General features: G+C 41.7%; 1 protein-coding gene across 2 annotated transcripts in view; it reads right to left on the bottom strand.

Moving 5' to 3' along the window:
* Positions 1 to 11,631, bottom strand: part of IQCA1 (IQ motif containing with AAA domain 1) — a 237,585-nt gene extending 225,954 nt beyond the window's left edge. For both annotated transcript variants that reach the window (XM_072640671.1, XM_072640672.1), the window contains exon 1: positions 11,406 to 11,631. In XM_072640671.1, the coding sequence (XP_072496772.1) occupies positions 11,406 to 11,416 (11 nt within the window). In that variant the 5' untranslated portion in view covers positions 11,417 to 11,631. The remainder of the gene's footprint in view (positions 1 to 11,405) is intronic.
* Between the last annotated feature and the right edge of the window lie 7,998 nt (positions 11,632 to 19,629).

Below are 19,629 nucleotides of genomic sequence, written 5' to 3'. Positions count from 1 at the left end.
CCTCAGTTTCCTCAACTGTAAAATGAACTAGAAAACGAAATGGCAAATGCTCCAGTTGAAAAATGACCAACCACTTAATGAATGGGAGTCATCACAGGTTATCTCTCTGATACCACAGAGTATCATAGGATGACATCAGAGACAGAAAAGGTCTCAGACACATGTAGTGTAGGACCTAGTGGATTTGCGCTGAAGTGTGAGATGAACAAAAGAAGGCACTAGCATTGTCTGACTGACCCTAGAGGCTAACAGCTAGGAGAGACACATGCCAGAGGAGGGGAAGCTGGCTTAGGTGGGTGAGACAAGCTGAACTCGGGGAAAGGCTCTAACAATGAGAAAAACAATTCAAATATATACCCTTAAGATGATCTCTCACACTCACTCACTCACACACACACACACACACACACACACACACACACACACACACACTAACATTTCAATCAGCAGGCTTTCTTAAGCAATTCATGTGTGCCAATCAAGGCAACAATCACTTATTCTGTGTTAAACCCTGTGCTGGAGATACAAAGAAATGGGAAAACCCAGTCCATGCCCACAAGGAACTCCTAATTATAAAATAACATGCAAGCAGTTGTGTTCTAAGCAAAAATTTACAAAACTGTTTCTATACAAAAGTGTTCTAACCCAGGCAGATTAAAAAGATACCAAATGAAGCTGTGTCTTCTCCTCAAAAAGCTTACATTCTACCTATATTCTACCTGTATTCATCTACAGCCCTTAAAAGGAAGGCAAATTAAAAAGCTAATGAAAATTAACAAACATTTCTAAAAAGTAAGCCATAACTCATTTCAGGAAGAAAACTGTTAGCTTTAACATGGAAATGCTATCCTTCACTGCCTGTTTTTATACAAAGATGCATCAGGACCTAGCTCTGCACAGCACATAATTTATGTTTGCCCATTTAAAAGGGATTATACCATTTTGCTCACTTTTGGATTAGATGAATAATTACTGTACAAATCCCAACGAAACCTGTGTGTGCACTGCAGCTGTCTGTCTTGATTTAATATGAAAAGTCTACATTTTGCCAATTTCCCGTGTTTTTATGGTTTCTGAGCTGAGGCTGTCAGAACTATTTTCCCCAGGTACTTAAGAAACAAATTGCTTTTTCATATATGGGGGCAAAGGGACTCATGAGAAAGTGCTTCACTTAGATTAGTTAGGGAAAAAACATCCTATCTGCATATAGAGCAATCAGTGAGTATATTGGCTCCAGATTGGAAAATAAAATACATAAAGATTTAATGGTTTGAAAAATCCTCTTCTTTATCCTTATTCCCTGGTGAGTGAGATGTGATCAAATAATAAATAAAGTCCCTAAAATAGTGGCCTAGTACTTTGCAGTCAATGGGATACCATTATGTTAATTTCGTTACTAGAAATATAATTGAGAGCTTAATTTGCATTTGTCTACAGGGAAAATGCTGTGTAAACTAAGTTAGAATAGAGAACTAATGAACTGATCACAAGGTTAACAGATTCCATACATGCCTTGCACAGTCTTCTCCTTAATCTCACCCCAAACACTCCTCTGCAAAAACATTCAGTACTAAATCATTGCTAACTCAAAAAAAAAAAAGATATCTCATGGAAAAATGAAGATTTGGAAGAAAATTATAATTTAGATATTAAAAGAGGTTCTACATCTCACTCCCCCCCCCCCCGAAGGGGAATCAGGGTGTATCAACTGTCTTAGTGCAGTTTTTTTAAGTTTTAAGCTTAAACCCTAAACAATTAAAATATGTTAAGTTTAAAGCTTAAAACTACATGAAGACTTAGGTTGTTATTTGTTGTTGAAGAAGACCAGTGACACCATGGGTGATGTCTTGAATTGCATGTGAATTGTATTTAAGTGAGGCAGAGTTGCACAGAGTCATCAGTTTCATTCTCCCTGTGCATTCCAGACTACATACAACAAAAGGGGACCTAGATAAATCCAGGAAACAAATCATGAGTGTGGTATCAGAAGCATGTTAGAGTAGTGATAGCAGACTTCATTTATCTCCTGCGACCCTCTGTTTATCCAAAGGAGAAGATCTAATAATAATTTCTTGGTTTGCATTAATGATAAATTCAATCTTGAAAAGGCAGTAGGGCCAACATAGGGAACTTTAATTCTGAATCCCATTCCCACTAAGGGAAGGAATTTGCTTATTTGAGTGGAAAGGCTGGGAAAAGTCACTACTTGCTTCTATAGTTTGTGATAGAGAGGAAGAAGAAAGATCATCACGGTTTAGAATAAACCCTAGATTTAAGGAGGGCAGATTACAAAGAATTCAGAGGAATAATAACAGGTAAGATTACCTGGAGTAGAATTCTACAGAAGAAATCAATGCAGGAGAAATTAGAAAATTCTTCCAAAATGATACTGTGAAGACTAGAAGGCAAATTATCCTAATGAGGAATAAAGATGGCTAAAGAGGTCAATGTCGATGTCTAACCAACTGAAATTTGTCAAAGATGAACAAAGTAAGTGAGCAGGGACCCATAACAGGATGAAGACATATAGAACAGTCCTGTAAAAATAGTATCTGGAATGCTACAGCAAAACAAGGTGAGGCTAGAAATGAAAATTAAGTATAAGATAAGAGTTAGTGATGCATAAGGAAAAAAGAGGTAGATCAAAGAAAGGATAGGACCACAACTTGGCATGGATGGTATGGTAGATGACAATTGAGACAAGCCAGAAATGCTCCATTCTTATTTTGGTTTGCCTTTTTTTTCTTGCAGAGGGGATTGACCTTTGCACTGTAAATGAAAGAAGAAAAATTACTAACAGGGAGGTCATACCCAAGAGAAGGTGACAGATAAGCATGCAAATCATCTAACCTAGGTAAATGACATCATTCGGTACTGAAAGAACTGGCTGATATGATTCCTGCATTATACTCAATGAGATTTCAAAGATTTGGGGAATGGAGTGAGCATGGAGAGACTGAAGAAGAACAAATGGTATTCCAGTTTTCAAAAAAGGGGAAGAGAACAGAATCTGCAAACTATAGGATAGTGGTGAAAATGGATTTAAAAAAATTTAAGTACAAAAAGATTAATGTAGTATGTATGGATTAAAAGTATCAAATATAATCAGATTGGGTTTATACCTGAGATGCATGAAGAATTAAACTTTAGGGAAACAATTAATGCAAAATTAGTTTTAAAATAATCACTTAAATGATTATTTTAAAATAAAACACCCCAAAATACATGATAATATTAACAAAGAAAATGTATTTGACAAACTACAACACTTTTTCTTTAAAAGAAGAAGAAAGGAGGAAGGAAGAAAAGAAAAAAAGAAAAATTCCTATTAAAGGACATGGAAGGTCCATTTTTTTTCATATAAGTACAATTTGAAAATCTATTTACAAAGAGGAACCACTAGAAATTTTTCCTATAAGTATAGGTATAAAGTAGACACCTTCTTTATTCACTGTAATTTGACATAGTTCTAGAAATGCTAATGATATCAATAAGACAATTGAAAGAAATTTTAGGCATAAACATAGGTAAAGAGGAAACAATTTCTATTAGTTGCAAACATGATGGTTTACTTAGAAAACCCTAAAGAATCAGTAAAGGAAGCTAATTAATACATTAATAATTTCAGTAAAGTAGCAGGTTAGAAAATATATATCCCTAAAATAACACCATTTGTATATAGCAATAGCAAAATCAAGGAAGAAAAAAATAGAAATTCAAAACAGCTAAGAAATGCAAAAAAAAAAAAAAATTCTCAGAGTCAATCTATCAAGGCACATCCAAGACTTAACAAATACAATTATAAAACACTTTAAATAAGGAATAACTCAGATACGCTCCAGTATACTTTGAGCCTCATTGATCACAGAACTATCTCACCTCAGACACTTGACACTCACTAGCTGTGTGACCTTGGGCAAGTCACTTAACCCCAATTGCCTCATCCTGGGTCATCTCCAGTTATCCTGATGAATATCTGGTCACTGGATTCAGATGGTTCTGGAGGAGAAGTGAGGTTGGTGACCTGCGTAGCCCTCCCTCACTCAAAATAAAGTCAAGTGGGGTCTACTCAGCGGAGCAGCAGCCCTTCTTTCTCCACAGCAGTCAGCTACAACCCCCAACTCCCCAACAACCATGTCGAAGGGACCCGCAGTTGGCATTGATCTTGGCACCACTTACTCCTGAGTGGGTATCTTCCAACATGGGAAAGTGGAGATAATTGTTAACGATCAAGGAAACAGGACCACCCCCAGCTACATCACCTTCACTGACACAGAACATTTAATTGGTGATGCTACAAAGAATCAAGTTGCAATGAACCCCACCAACACAGTTTTTGATGCCAAATGTCTGATTGGTCACAGATTTGATGATGCAGTTGTACAGTCAGACATGAAGCACTGGCTTTTTACAGTGGTGAATGACGCAGGCAGGTCTGAGGTCCAAGAACAGTACAAAGGGGAGACCAAAAGTTTCTGTCCAGAAGAAGTGTCTTTTATGGTTTTGACCAAGATGAAAGAAATTACTGAAGCTTACCTTGGGAAGACCGTCACTAATGCCATTGTCACAGTACCAGCCTATTTCAATGATTCCCAACGTCAGGCCTCTAAAGATGAGGAAACCATTGCTGGTCTCAATGTGCTTTGAATCATCAATGAGCCAACTGCTGCTGCTATTGCTTATGGCTTGGACAAAAAGTTGGTGCCTAGAGAAATGTGTTGATCTTTGACCTTGGAGGTGGTACTTTTGATGTCTCCATTCTTACCATTGAAGATGGCATCTTTGAGGTCAAGTCCACAGCTGGGGACACCCACTTGGGTGGGGAGGACTTTGACAACCGAATGGTCAACCATTTCATTGCCGAGTTCAAGCGAAAGCACAAGAAGGACATCAGTGAGAACAAGAGGGCTGTTCGCTGTCTTTGCACCGTTTGTGAACATGCAAAATGCACCCTCTCTTCTAGTACCCAAGCCAGTATTGAGATTGACTCCCTCTATGAATGTATCGACTTCTATACATCAATCACTCGAGCCCGTTTTGAAGAGCTGAATGCTGATCTCTTCCACGGCACACTGGACTCTGTGGAAAAGGCCATAAGAGATGCCAAGCTAGATAAATCACAGATTCATGACATTGTCCTGGTGGGTGGCTCCACTTGAATTCCCAAAATCCAGAAGCTTCTGCAAGACTTTTTCAATGGCAAGGAGCTCAACAAGAGTATCAATCCTGATGAGGCTGTTGCTTATGGTGCAGCTGTCCAGGCTGCCATTTTGTTTGGAGATAAATCTGAGAATGTGCAGGACTTGTTGCTGTTGGATGCCACTCCTCTTTCCCTTGGAATTGAAACTGCTGGTGGAGTTATGACTGTTCTGATCAAATGTAATACCACCATCCCCACCAAGCAGAGACAGACATTTACCACCTATTTGGACAACCAACCTGGTGTGCTTATTCAGGTTTATGAAGGTGAAAGGGCAATGACAAAGGATAACAGCCTTATTGGCAAATTTGAGCTCACAGGAATCCCCCCAGCATCCAGAGGTATTCCTCAGATTGAAGTAACATTTGACATTGATGCAAATGACATTCTCAATGTTTCTGCTGTGGATAAGAGCACAGGCAAGGAGAACAAGATGACCATCACCAATGATAAAGGACGTCTGAGCAAGGAAGATATTGAGCGTATGGTCCAGGAGGCTGAGAAATACAAGGCTGAGGATGAGAAGCAGAGAGACAAGCTGTTTTCCAAGACTTCTCTTGAATCTTATGCTTTCAACATGAAGGCTACAGTGGGATGAAAAACTGCAAGGCACAATTGATGATGAAGACAAACAGAAGATGCTTGACAAATGTAATGAAATAATCAGCTGGCTGGATAAGCACCAGACTGATGAGAAGGAAGAATTTGAGCATCAACAGAAAGAGTTGGAGAAGGTCTTCAACCCCATCACTACCAAGCTGTATCAGAGTGCACGGGGCATGCCAGGAGGCATGCTTGGTGGATTCCCAGGTGGTGGAACAGCCCCATCTGGAGGTGCTTCTTCTGGACCCACCATTGAAGAGGCAGACTAAACAACAGAAGAAAGAGCATTTCTCACAGCTTTTCCAAAAATGGAAGGACTCAAAATATGTAGCCAAGGCAGTAGCAGTTTAAAAGTAACATTTAAGCTATTGTGTAAATCTGGGCATTCTGAATACTTGAATGTGTGCAGAGGGAGAGAAGTGAACACCAGTGCACTTTATCAGTACTGGAAACAAGTGGAAATGCAATTCTTGTCCTGGTTGAATAAAAACTATTTAAAATTGGCACCTTAAAAAAACAAACAAACAAAGTCAAATGCAAGTCATGCCATTATTTCTCTGATGGCATGGTCTTCGGCAATGAAGGATGAACACACTTTCCAGGCAAGGGAGTTTTTTTTTCCTTAACTTGTGTCCCATCTCCATGTATTCACACAAGCTGTCACTTTGCCCCTCTCCTCACCTGTGTCTTTCAAAATCAAGGTTCATCTGAGGTGTGACCTTTGGGAAGTAAGCCCTGATTCCCCCAGGTGCTGGCATTCTCTCTTTCCTCAAATGACCATTTCATAATTTTACAGCTGGAGGGGACCTTTGAGCTCATAAATCCCCTCTTTTTATAAATGAGGAAACTGAGACCCAGAGATGGGAAGAAAACTGCTCCTGGTCACAAAGTGGCAGTGCCAAGATCAAACCAATGTCCTCTTACTCCAAATCATTGCACTCCAGCTGAATGGAAGCTTTCTGAAGGCAGGGGTTGTTTCATTTTTGTCTTTGCCCAGTGCCTAGCATGTAATAAATATTAAAGAGATATTTGCTGAATTGAATTACAGCCACTCAGAACAAATTAGCCTAATAATCTATGAGGGAAAAAATAAAAGGAAGAAGAAAGTATTACTAGCTAGATGTTGACACGTGATTTGATGGGCATCCTGTTGAGTCATTCTATTGGTGCTTGTATTTTGGAAAGATACTGTAGTGGTACAATGAACTAGGCCAATGGTGAATAAGAGAAGGATATTAGATTGGGCTGCTTTGGAGAAATTCTCTGGGACATTCAAGGATCCAACTGTCTCTGACACAAAATACATCTTTTTAACCTCAATATTGCTCCCTGATGCAACATCAGTACAAATCTTGGAACACTATCATAGTTAAAGAATGCCAATGGCTATCACACAAAAGAGACATACATGGTGGGCCCAAATCAACTTTGGACAGACTCATGATGGTATAGATCCTACCTCACATCTTCTCCAGAAACATCCACACTGCTCCGCACACTTGAGATTCTTACTTAATGTTCTTTGAATAAATTAAATGTCACCAATAAAGACTGGCATGTGGGAAGTGAAATAAAATATGTAATTAAGGAAATAAATGGTCAGAAAAGGAGGTGGAACAGTTATGAAATGAGAGTGGAATTGGACAGTCTGGGAGCTTCTCCAATAGTCACCAAGTGTTTAAAATTCCTAGAAGAAGGTCCCCAGGGCACCAGATAAGCCTCCAAAGGCAAGAATCATGCAGGAGGAGAAAGCTTGGATGGACTGCAATGGAGACCATGCCTGAACTAATAAAATCACAGATACATTCAAGTCGCTGAGTCTCTTTGTTTTTCATTGAGGTTATTACAATTTCTTTTCAAAATATATTTTAAAGGGGAATTAGGGAAATGATATTTATAGGATTTCTGAGGAAGAAAGTGATATGTTTTTAGTCCTGGCTCATGAAATGAAGTCAATTCATCAAATACTGGGAAATTTGACAGAAGTAAATGGAGAAAGTGTAATTTCATATAAAAATGGAGTAAGACTAAACTTGTGATTGCATGGTTAGGGAGAGGACTTGGCAAGGGAACTTCTTCTGCTGATGAGGGTCACACTATGAATTCTTGGAGACTGTAGAACAACAAGGAAAGGGACTTGTAGAGGTCAGAAGTCAGCCTTGGCTTTGAGATTGACCCTCTAGTCATTGTGTAATTCTACTTCTAATAAGAGAAGAGATTATTAGAAGCAGCATGACACAAAGAGGAGGAAGATATTTAAAATAAAAATACTTAAGATGAAAGAATCTTTGATCCCTTTTCAGAATGCTACAGAGTGGTTGAATTTAAGGGGGGGGGGATTAGATCTGGCCTTTTTGAGCATTCTAATGCCTTCTAGTGCCTTCTGCCACATGCCATCCCCCCTCAAAGTTGGGGCTCATGAACATAATCACTCTTACCTGTCCTACCTCAGGGTTTTGAACTCCCAAATTCTCTTCTCTGATCACAGCCTCCTGGCTCCTCCCCTGTTCACCCTCATCATGTCACCCAGTTCCATGGCCCTATTCTTGTCACTCAGTCATTTTCTGCCTTTAATTTCTGCCTAATCAGCTTCAGTGGCATGACCAATCATTTCAACAACAGAATTTCACTGTCATCTATATCAATGCCATGGGCCTGGGCACCATTTAAGATTGAATAACCCCCATGGACCAACTTCTCTGCCTCACTCTTCAGGTGTTTTCATTCTTCCTTCTTACTGCAGTCTGCCTTTCTTGAGCTTTGCTGGAAAAGGTCATCCAAATGGCTCCATGGCAAATTCATCCCATATCACCTCATCAGGCCCCCGTTGCTGGGCCTTCACAATGCTTTTATTTTCCTCTTCTCTACACGTTCCCCATCCTCACTGTTTAGCCCTTTTCTGTCTTTTTTGAGCTCCCACCCCTGTTCCATTCTCTCTCTGAGCTGAAGGCATCCCCTCTCAATTTGCTGATCAACAGATTACTATCCTTTCTATTTTTATTATATGATTTTTATTTGAGCTAGAGCTACAAGAGACCTTAAAGGCTATCTGTCCAACTCCCTAAATTTACAAATAAGGAAACTGAGGCCCAGAAGGATAGGATCACAGAGCTGAAAGGAGGCCTGGAGGTCATCTAGTCCAATCCCATCATTTTAAAAAAGAGGAAATGGAGATTCAAGAGAGTTAGGTGATTTTCCCAAGATTACACATGGAGTAAGTGGCAGAGCTAAGATTAAAAAACAGGTCTTCTTCCTCAAAAAAAAAAAAAAAGGTTCTTTCCACAGCACCACACTGTCTCCTTAAAGAGATCGAGGTAGTGAGGGATTCCTTTGTTGGGTTTGGTATTTCCTCTTTTAATGTGCTCAATGAGGGGATTGATTGGGTGGTGGGAAGGACAGATTAATTAAAAAAAAAAAACCTACTTGTTATTTGAAAAGAATTAAGGATTCTATGTGTATTTCAAAAGAGAGACAAGCTACCTGCTAGAAACCCTTAATTCCACTCTGTCACTTCAGAGCTTCTCTCTCCATGCCCACTCTGGTTCCACCTTCAAACAAGGAGTTGGCTTTCCACCTGGAGTTTTCTTCCCTTGCTGCCCTGCTCTGCCAGGATGGGGCTCCCTCAGCCAGACTTCCTTTGTCCTGCATCTTCCAACTGCCTTCAAACGAACCCTTCACCTCAGCTTATAAACACACTCTGGTATCTCTTACACTAACATTTCCCCTTGACCTTCCCATACCCTTGTACCATCTGACGTCTCCTCCTTTGCGCTGACAAATGGCCTCCTCTCTAGCTCCAACTCCGTTCCCAACTCCCTCTCCAATCTGACTTCATTTCCCACCATTCTGGTGACCTCAGAGAGCCGTTTCAGCAACAGCCAAACCCAGTAGCCCCTTCTCAGCTTCTTTTCTTCTGGACAACTCTAACGTGTGACACTATTGGCCAATCCCTCCTTTTTCAAACATTTTTTCCTGGATACTGTCTTCTGACTTGTATACAGCCCTTCTCATTTCCCTGTCCTTCTCCTCTTTCAAATTCTCTTCTAACAAAGCTCTGTCCAGGCCCTTTTCCTTCTCTGTACATCATCTCCCTCAGTGATCTCATGACTCTAGTTCAGGGTTGGGGAACCTGCAGCAGGTTCTCCATCCCTGGTCTAGTTTATCATCACGATTGGAAAGACTCTACTAGAATGCAACCACGCTGAGGCCAGGGACTGTCTATTTCAGTATTTACGGTGTTTCTGGCACTGAGCACAGTGCCTGGCAAAAAACGGAGAGTTCATACATGCTTGATTGATTTTTAAAATTCTTTTAGTGACATATAATAAGTCCCCTAGGAAGTTTTAAGCAGGAATAAAGTAAACAGTTGATTTCCAAAATGGAGCAGGGAAAAAGTTAGAGAGAACAAGAGACAGGCACTCAGAGCTAGAAGGAATCTTAAGGGTTATAAGGCAGGCCAAAAGGCTGAAGTAGAATATGTGACATTACTGTTTGGACACAAATTGTAGCCAGGAGATGGATGTTTATATGATTCTATCATGACATACGGTAGGGAGCAATTCATAAGTTAATACAAATCTGCTAAATGATGGTCATAGAAACCGAATTGCAAGGTTGCTTTGCAGATCTGTTGGTAAGGACCCCAGAGATCATCACACAAAACCAGCCAATAAGCAGTCCCCTGGTTCCTGCTTAGAGACCTCTACATATACATACATACATACATACATACATACATACATACATACATACATACACACTCCAGGCAAGGAGATCTGTCTCCTTTCCAGGGTGGCCCATCCCACTTTGGCACAGTTCTCAGTGTTAAGAGTTGTACTTTCTGTTAGCTTAAACAGGCCTCCTTTCCATTCCCCCCAATGCTTCTAATGGTCCCTTGGGGTCAAAGGCCACAAGATTAATCTGTCTCCCCCAGACACCTGGAGAAAGCTAAAGCCTCCCTCAGGAGTCTTCTCTTCTCCAGGCTCAACATCACTAGTGCATTCCTTCACCAGGCTCACAGAACTTCAGACCCTTCACAGGAACCCACTGACACTCCAGGCTCTGGACATTCTCCATCTCCTCAACACTCAAGTGGGCAATGGAGCAGAGATTCCACCAGTGGGGAACTCACTGTATGGAAGCTCCCTCTGTCGACTCAGAGGACAACACATTGGTGGCTAAGATGAGTCCTAGAGATGTGAATTGAATCTCTGGGGGTTCACATAGCTACACAGAACTTGAACACAGATCTTTGTTACTCAAACCCCCTACTTATCCACTACCCCAAGATGGTTCTGAATTCAACAAACCCAGAGCACTGGATTCAAATCCCAGCACTATTCCTTTATGACCTGCGTGATCTTGGGCCTCAGTTTCTCCATCTGTAAAATGAGAGGGTTGTACTAAATGCCTTCTGGGACCTCTTCCTCCTGTGATTCCTTCCATCTCTAATTTATGGTGCTCGATGTGCTCGCTCTCTCCTTGTGTTTGCCCCCCGCCCCCGCTTTGTCCCGCACGCTGCTGTCGCTGGGGAGCTTGGGGTGTGCTAGAAACCCCCGATCGTCATCGTGGGCTGAGCCGCCCTCCCCCGCGCAGTACTCACGCGTTCGACATGGCGAGACCGGGCTCCGCTCCCAGAGCTTCCCAGAAGGTCGAGGCTGCCTGGCCCCCGGGGGAGATGGGGGCTGCGGAGCTCTGCACCGCGACGCGGACAGCAGCCCTCGGGCGCCTTGGGGTAGCAGCTGCTCAGCAACGGGATGCTGCGCCTGCGCTCTGCCTCCCTTCTGCCTCCGTCCCTCCCTCCCTCTCCGCGTCCTCAGGGTTACTATGGAGACGGCGCCAGTGCGTGCTGGGCGGGATGAACCATCTGGCGGCAGGGAGGAAGGAGCGCCTCCCCTCCACCAGAGTTCTTAGTCCAGCGCTGCCTGACCCCGCCCTCTTATCCCCGCCCACTACCCTGGCCCCGCCCCTGAAACTGACCAGGTGAGTTTTTTTCCCTTAAAATTCATGTAAGGTAACGTTTAAGCGGAATAAACTGGTGGGCTTGGTATCGATTTCTAGAAAAACTGAGAATATTAGTAAAGAGATGTGTGCATGTACATATATGTATATACACGCATGTGTGTGGACTATATACACAAACATAATAGTTATTGTTCACTCATGTCTGACTCTTCATGGCCCCATTTGGAGTTTTCTTGACATACTGGAGCAGTTTGCCATTTCCTTCTCCAGCTCATTTTACAGATGAGGAAACTGAGGCAAACAGGGTGAAGTGACTTTCCCAGGATCACCCAGGGAGCAAGTTCTGAGGCTGGATTTGAACTCAGATCCTCCTGATTCTACAGCTCATCCCCCCACCTACCCTTGCCGCCCCCCCCATATATACATGCATGCATACACACCTATGGTGATACACACATTGTATCTTTTTTGAGCTTGGGTCTCTCTACTTGGGCCAGGCTGGAAACCCAGCAGCTGTTCACAACCCAGTCCCACTGATCAGCTTGGACTTCTACTTCTGACCTGTGTTGATTGTGAGGGCTTTTGCCTTACTACAGCTCAGAACTCCTAAGCTCCATGAGATTCCCTAGCCTCAAGGCTCTCCAAGCAGCAGGGATGGTAGGTGCATGCCACCATGCCAGGGTGAGTGAGCTTTTCAGAAGGGAGAGATTTGACATCAATGACTTCCTCAAGAACAGGTTTTGCCAGACTAACCTCATTCCTTTTTTTGACAGGGTTACTAGATTAATTGCTCAGCAGAATGTCATAGATTAAGTAAATCCAGATTTCAGCAAAGTATTCAGCAAAGCCCTGGGAAAACCCTGTCTCTATGGAACTGAAAGGCCCAGAAACCCTTAAAGAGATATTCTCAATCTCTGGGTATCTTGCAGCTCCCACCCAGGAAACTCTGGGAAATGCATGTGTTGTTCATATCCAACAACATACTGACACAGCTCCCTCTTGACCACACCATTCATAATACTATAGAATAAAGTTTCATCAGTGGGGGAAAACATCCACAAAAACCCTTAAATGGGCAACCTTCTGGCCCAAATATGTGTGCAAATCCTGAGTCACAGTTCTGGATATCTGGGTGCCTCTGATGGAAAAGCAAGCACATTCTCCCAGAAGTACCCAGAATCCATGGAAAACCTATTCTGAGAAATGCCCTTCTTCACTTGAAATCTCCAGAGTTTTCAACATCTCCTGGTTTTATACAATATCCCTACACTGTGACCAAGTCCCTCATACAATCAGAGCTGACTGATAATTGTCACTTGGGTTCATCCAGTGGCTTTTAAGTAATTTTCAATCTAAAGTTTGATTAATCTGTCGATGGAGACTTATTCTCACCTGATTAAAGTATCAGGATGTAGCATCTTATTCACATTAAGTGGGGGGAAGGGTAAATGGTCTAGGCTACTCCCCAGCCTTACACTGACATAAAAGTAAATCTTATGTGCACATTACCATGACACCTGAGAGGCAGGACAGCTTAGCAGACAGACGGTTGGACTAGGAGACAGAAGGTTAATCTAGCCTTTGATGTTTCATGGATGTGTAACTGTAGGCAAATGTGTTCATCTCCCTGAGTCTCAGTTTATCCAACTATAAAATGTGATTGATCATTGTACTGTCTGTCTTACATCATAGCTTGGAAATTGATACATAAGTTATTCTGTTATTATCATAGCATCATAGATCAATAATGGGAGGGGTCCCCCTTATTTTATAGGCTAGGAAACTGAGACCCAGGGAAATGCAGCATTTTGCCCAAGCTTACACAGGTAGTCAACATAGAGACAGGTTTGAAGCAAGCTATCTGACTCCAGAGCCAGGGATCTTTCCAGGGCACTATATCACCTCTTTACTATTATTCATCATTTGCTAATCTCTCTGTACTGAAGCATTCAACTCTTTGTCATCAGGCAACAATATGGATGACATCCTCATTCATATCTCCCAGCTGTGTGACCCTGAAAAAATCACCTAACATCTCTGAGCCTTAGTTTACTCATCTATAAAATGATGGTTTCAGACTCGATGGCTTTCAAAGACTTTTCCATCTTCCTTACTGTGACAATCAGAACTCCCTGAGCAGATATCTATTTCCAAAGTCAGTCCACTCTTTTTGCTCTTTTTTAATGGACTTTGGAGACTTTAATTTGGTAATAGCAATCCATTGGAAATTTGTGTCTAGGAGAGGAATGTGAGCAGAGCTGAACATTTGGAAGCTTAATGTGGATGCAAAGTCTAGAATGGATTTAAATCAAATTTGTTATAAGGAAAAATGCCTCTTTAGGATTCCCATTGAACTTCTTCTGGGTCATCTATTGTTGATCAACATGTGACTCCTTAATCACCTGGCATGGTGTTTCCAAAGATATTAACCATCATAAATCTTGAGCAAGTCAAAACAGATTGCAATTAACATACACCAGATGTTTTTCAGTGAGAATTTCAACAAGGATTAAACTTCAGTTGTTGGCTGTTTTCCAATTGATTTGTACATTGAATTTTCAGAAAACTAGTTAATGAGAACATGTGACTTCAACCAATCTATAAATAATCCATCAGAATGAGCAGAGTGTTAAGACTGAATTAATTGGGAGAATAAAGGTCACTTTTACATAAGAGTGGAAAATATGTGGTCTAAAGATCAGGGAATGTTTCAACTGGAAGGACCTTAAAGATTGTCTCCAGAGATGAGCACAGTCAGATGGGGGAGTCCATTCATATGCATGCTGCAAAGCTTCGTCTTTGTAAGTTTCCTATAGAGATCATTGGTCACATTAGGAAGTTCTTTCCTGTAGGTAGGAAGTCTGTCCACTCAGGAGTTGTTGTTGTAAGTGCCCAAAGTCAGATTTGAATTCATGAAGATGAGTCTTCTTGATTTCAAACCCAGTGCTATCCACTATGGCACCACCTAACTGCCATGTCCCCTTAGGAGAGAGAAAATCAAAAGCTCCAGAAGGCTCAAGTTTCCTTGGTTGATGCTAAACCTAAAAAACCAGGAATCTGTGTCTTCAAATTTAACCCTCTCATTTTACAGATGAATAAAACTGAGGACCAGAGAGATTAAATGATTTATTGGTCAACAGCCCCAAAGCTAGTAGGTCTGTCTACTAGTCCATGTTCCCTGTCCTCTCCTATTAAAACTAAAACAAATCTTATGTTTTCCTGTGCAAAAATTGTCTTAAATTTCCAAAGGAGCACAAATAACAAAAGAAAGGTAAATTATTTTATTTCATTTTTATATTCAAATAGATAAGCAGTTTTTCCAGGCTTCTCATGCCTTACATTCAGCAATAGGAATGAATCAACAATTAGGGCTATCCCAAAGTGCAATGGGCCACATCAGAGGGAGTGAGACCCGTTATGTAAAATTTGAACCACATATATGGCCACAAAGAGGCACGTCTTTGTTGGGGATTCTAGGTGCTCCTGAGGTCCCTTCTAACCTTGAGAGTCTAAGAATCATCACCTGCAAAGGTGATGATTGTACATGTAATGAGCTTGTACACATTTTAGGGAGGCCAGAGTTATGTTAGTTTGGAAGAGTAGATGGAGGGCTAACCTCTGAGTTGAGAAGACCGTGATTCAATGCCCCTGCCTGACATATGATGCCTAGGTGACCTTGGGCAAGTTATACAACTTCTTAATGGCTGAGGTAGTTCTCTAGGACCAAATTGAAAAATAGGTGCCAGTCTGTATCAATGAAGGGAGTTTCCTCACCAGGGAGGTCACTGTTTCAGGTCTGATTTCTCATTGTCCCCTTTACGGCAAAAAGGTATCTATAAAAGGTAAGTCTTATAAATATAACCTAACACACAGTGAAACAAAATGCTCTCTCCAAGTGGAAAATGATCTAACTATAATAAAAGCAATTTTGTCTAGTCTATTCCATGTGTCCGCCATGAGCTAGCTGAAGAAAGATCTAGACAGCAGATACTGGAGGCGTTGACAGATTTGCTGGAAGTTCTAGTAATTCCAGGGCCCTGTAGGCTGGCCCCTCTTCCTCTGCAGGCTCTTGGAACGCTGAAATGGAAAGAGCTCTGGCTTTGGAGGCAGGAGATACCTTGGTTTGAATCCCAGTCTCTGTGAGCCATGGGCAGATCACTGAACCTTTCCTGGCCTCAGCTTCCCCAGCTTTAAATTGGGGATTTACAGTACCTGGAGTTCCAAACCCACAAGGTTATTGTGAGATCAAAGGATATAACATATAAATGCTCTGTAGACTGGAGCCACGCTGGATAGGGACTGCATGTAGAGTTGGGAAGACCCAAATTCAAATCCTGTCTCAGACACTGCTACCTCTGTGACTCTGGGCAAATCATTTACCTTCTTTTAGCCTCCATTTCATCCTCTGTCAAATGGGGATAATAATTGTGTCAACCTCCCAGGGTTGTTCAGTTTTTCTATCTGTCAAATGGGAATAATCGAAGCCACCTTCCTCCCAGGGCTGTTGTGAAGATCCAATGAGATAATCCATAGGGAACACTTTACAAACCTTAAAGTACCGGCAATTATTAATAATCATTTATTAAGTCCTTACTATGCACCATCTGCTGGGATTTTCCCACACAGTGGAAAGATTTTCATGACATCTTTTGGTTCTGGTCCAACAGGTTCCAATAATACCAGAGCAAGTGTTGAACCAGAACTGGATTGCATTGGGCAAGTTTGGATAGTGTATCTGCCCGCAAACAAGTTCAGAGGATACTGGCAACCCAACAGTATCTCACAGTTCCTGGAAGCAGTGGGCGTCTGTGAATGACAATGAGCCAGGGAAGCCCCCTCTGACGTCCCATGAGCATCACTTCCATCAGGAAGCCAGTGTCAGGGGGACATTTATTTCCTTGTGTGCTGCCTTTATCCTCTATAAATAAAGTTGTCCGGTGGGGGTAGAACAACGGGGTGCTAACCAAAGCAGGATGTTTTCTTTTTTATTATTATCCTGGTTTTTGGTAAACATTTGAGCAGCTTTTGTAGCACAGATGCAAAGAGCATTTCTCATTGTTTTAACACCTGCTGTCCTTTAAAAGCAACCTGGTTTCCCCAGGTCATTGACAGTCCATTTAAAAGCACCACCCCCCACCTCAGTCTCCCTCTCAGAGGTCTCCATACAAACCTCAGAATGAATAACATCTGTCCCATCTTGTTTTCTTAATTTTGGTTTGGCATTTTTGTCTCCCCAAGGCTTCTCATGGAGACAATGGGTCCCAGTTCCAGGTGGGAAAGAGAAGAATAAGAATGAACAGTTCTCCTTGAACTTCAAGGAGAACAGCAATGGATTTGAGGTCCAAAATCTTGGGTTCAAATCCTGCTTCTGACACTTGGTATTTGTGTGACCTTGAGCAAGTTAATCAGGATGTCACTGAGCATAGGTTTACTCACCGTAAAATGAATGGATTGGATTAGATGACCTCACAGGACATTCCAGCTGGAAATATACCATCCTGGCTGTGTGAATTTAGCCATGCTCCTCACCTCTCTGCCTTGGTTGTTCCTCTAAGAATCAGAGGTTTGGGCTAGATCAGATCTAAACCCATAATCTTATGATAAACTGGAAACATTTGTAAGGGAAGCATCATCTGGGAATTAGACAGGCCAGGAATACAAGAAGATACAAATCTCCAAAGTATTTTAAAACTAAAAAGAAAAAAATCTGAGTTTAAACCATTTTTACCATCATATAAACTAGCTAGAGTGTAAAATATTAGTTTAGATTAAAAAAATTAAAAGAAAGAATCCTTATCTTTTTATGATTGTTTCCTACTCCCTTACCCCCTTCCTTCTGTTTTTCCATCTTTGCAGAAATTTCTCTCTTTCCTTTTCCTTTAAAAAATTAGGGGCAGTGGAAGTGTCTAGACACATGATTTCATTTAGTATTGAAAACTTTTAGGGCAGATACTCTGTACATTTAGAGCACCGAATGGGGTGTATGGAGTATTCAGGGAGGACTAGAACTTCTGGTGGGGAGAGGGGTGCTGAGCCCTTTCAGTGCTCCTCATCCACCTTTGGTGTCCACTGGATCCACCCAACTCTCACCTGGGGCTCCAGAAAGCTCTAATATGAGTAATGGCCATAGCCTGGTAAACCATTTTGGCAGATGGGCTAAACCAAACTGAGGCTAACTGAAGGGTCTCAAACTCTTCAGTGAGTTAGGGGAGTGTCTACCCCATGCATGTGAAGACTTCCTTTGGCAGAATGGGTGGACAAGAACAATTTGTTCCAGCTCAGTCAGACATCAAAGATGCCAAGGTCATCTTTTACATCCTGGGCTATTGTCAGTGGTCCTGAGTTTTGTCTTACCATTGGACTTTGATGACTTTGTGCAACTCTGACTCATTTAAATCCAATTCATGTGCAAGTTTAGACATCACCCATGATGCCACTGGTTCTTCTCAAAATGAAGGACGAACAACAGCACCTGATCTTTTAATTTGCAGTCTTACAGATTTACCCAGGTACTGAGAGGTTTGGTGACTTGCCTCAGAACACACAGTAAATGGAGGGCAGATTGCACTCAGGACTTCCTGACTCCAGGACCAGCTGTCTGCCCACTGAGCACAATGCCCAGCATTAGCAAAGAAAGCCCAAAGAAAAGAGGCCATCATCCCTATTTGGGTCACTGGATCATAGAACTTGAAAGCTGAAAGGGGCTTCAGAGTTCACCTAGTCCAACTCTCCCTGATTACGTAGCTGAGGAAACTGAGGCACAGAGAAGTTAAGTGATCTTGGGCAAGATCACACTTGGGACTGTAGACCTAGATCCATCTAGTACCACCCTTCCCAACTTCCCTTCGTTTCTCAGATGAGGAAACATAGGTCCAGGGCCTTTATATAATCTGCCAAGGCTCACACAGATAGTAAAGAAACAGAACCAAAATTTGAAACCAGGTTCCCTAACCTTAAAATATGCACTCTTCCTACTGTGCCATACTATGACCATTAGAATGGCATTGGGCCCATTCTCTTGACATGCAATACTGAGGTTCCATTCTTTCTGAGGGGGTCTTGTAGAGTGATTTTTATGTCTTTGCATCTTTTCTCGGTGCCTGGCATATGCCAGGTGATTAATAAATGCCCATTGGTTGATTATTAGTCTGTAAGAATCTCAGGCACTGATATGCCCAAGAGAATAGGGAAGTACTCTGCTGGTGCATAACTTTAAGGCTGCCATCAATCCTCCCCAATTCAGCAAAACAAACATCTACTAAAACCCTCTCTTAGGGCAGGCTCCATGACAGGCAATGGGGAGGCAAAGTGGCTCCTTTGTTAGTGATACAGCCTCTGCCTCCAAGAAGCTTGTAATGTATCAGTGACTTTTATTAATTTAAAACATTGTCCATAGTAACGGCCACAGTGTGTGAGGACTGTTTCTGGTAGACTTAGCTCTCGACAGCAAGGCAAAGACCTAAAACATTCCCAAAGGACTCTTGAGGCAAAATGGTGTCCACATCTAGAGAAAGAACTGTAGAGCTGGAACTCAGAATGAAGCAGACCATTTTCTCTTGTGTTGTTTTGTTTTGTTTTCTTATGGTTTTCCCTATATTTTAATTCCTCTATGCAACATGACTAATGTGAAAATGTGCTTAGTAAGAATGTATGTACAGAACCGTATAAAATTGCTTGCCATCTCAGGGAGGGAGAAAGGAGGGCAGAGGAGAAAATCTGAGACCTATGGAAACAATTGTAGAAAACTCAAAATAAACAAGCAAGCGAGCAAGCAAACAAATAAATGAAAAGTGGAAAAAAACATATTATAGTTTCTGTGTCTAATATTACACAATCTAACATCTGTTGATACTTAGTCATTT

The sequence above is a fragment of the Notamacropus eugenii genome, chromosome 2, assembly GCF_028372415.1.
Source record: "Notamacropus eugenii isolate mMacEug1 chromosome 2, mMacEug1.pri_v2, whole genome shotgun sequence".
NCBI classification, from domain to species: Eukaryota; Metazoa; Chordata; class Mammalia; order Diprotodontia; family Macropodidae; genus Notamacropus; species Notamacropus eugenii.
This window is presented reverse-complemented; position numbering and strand designations above follow the sequence as displayed.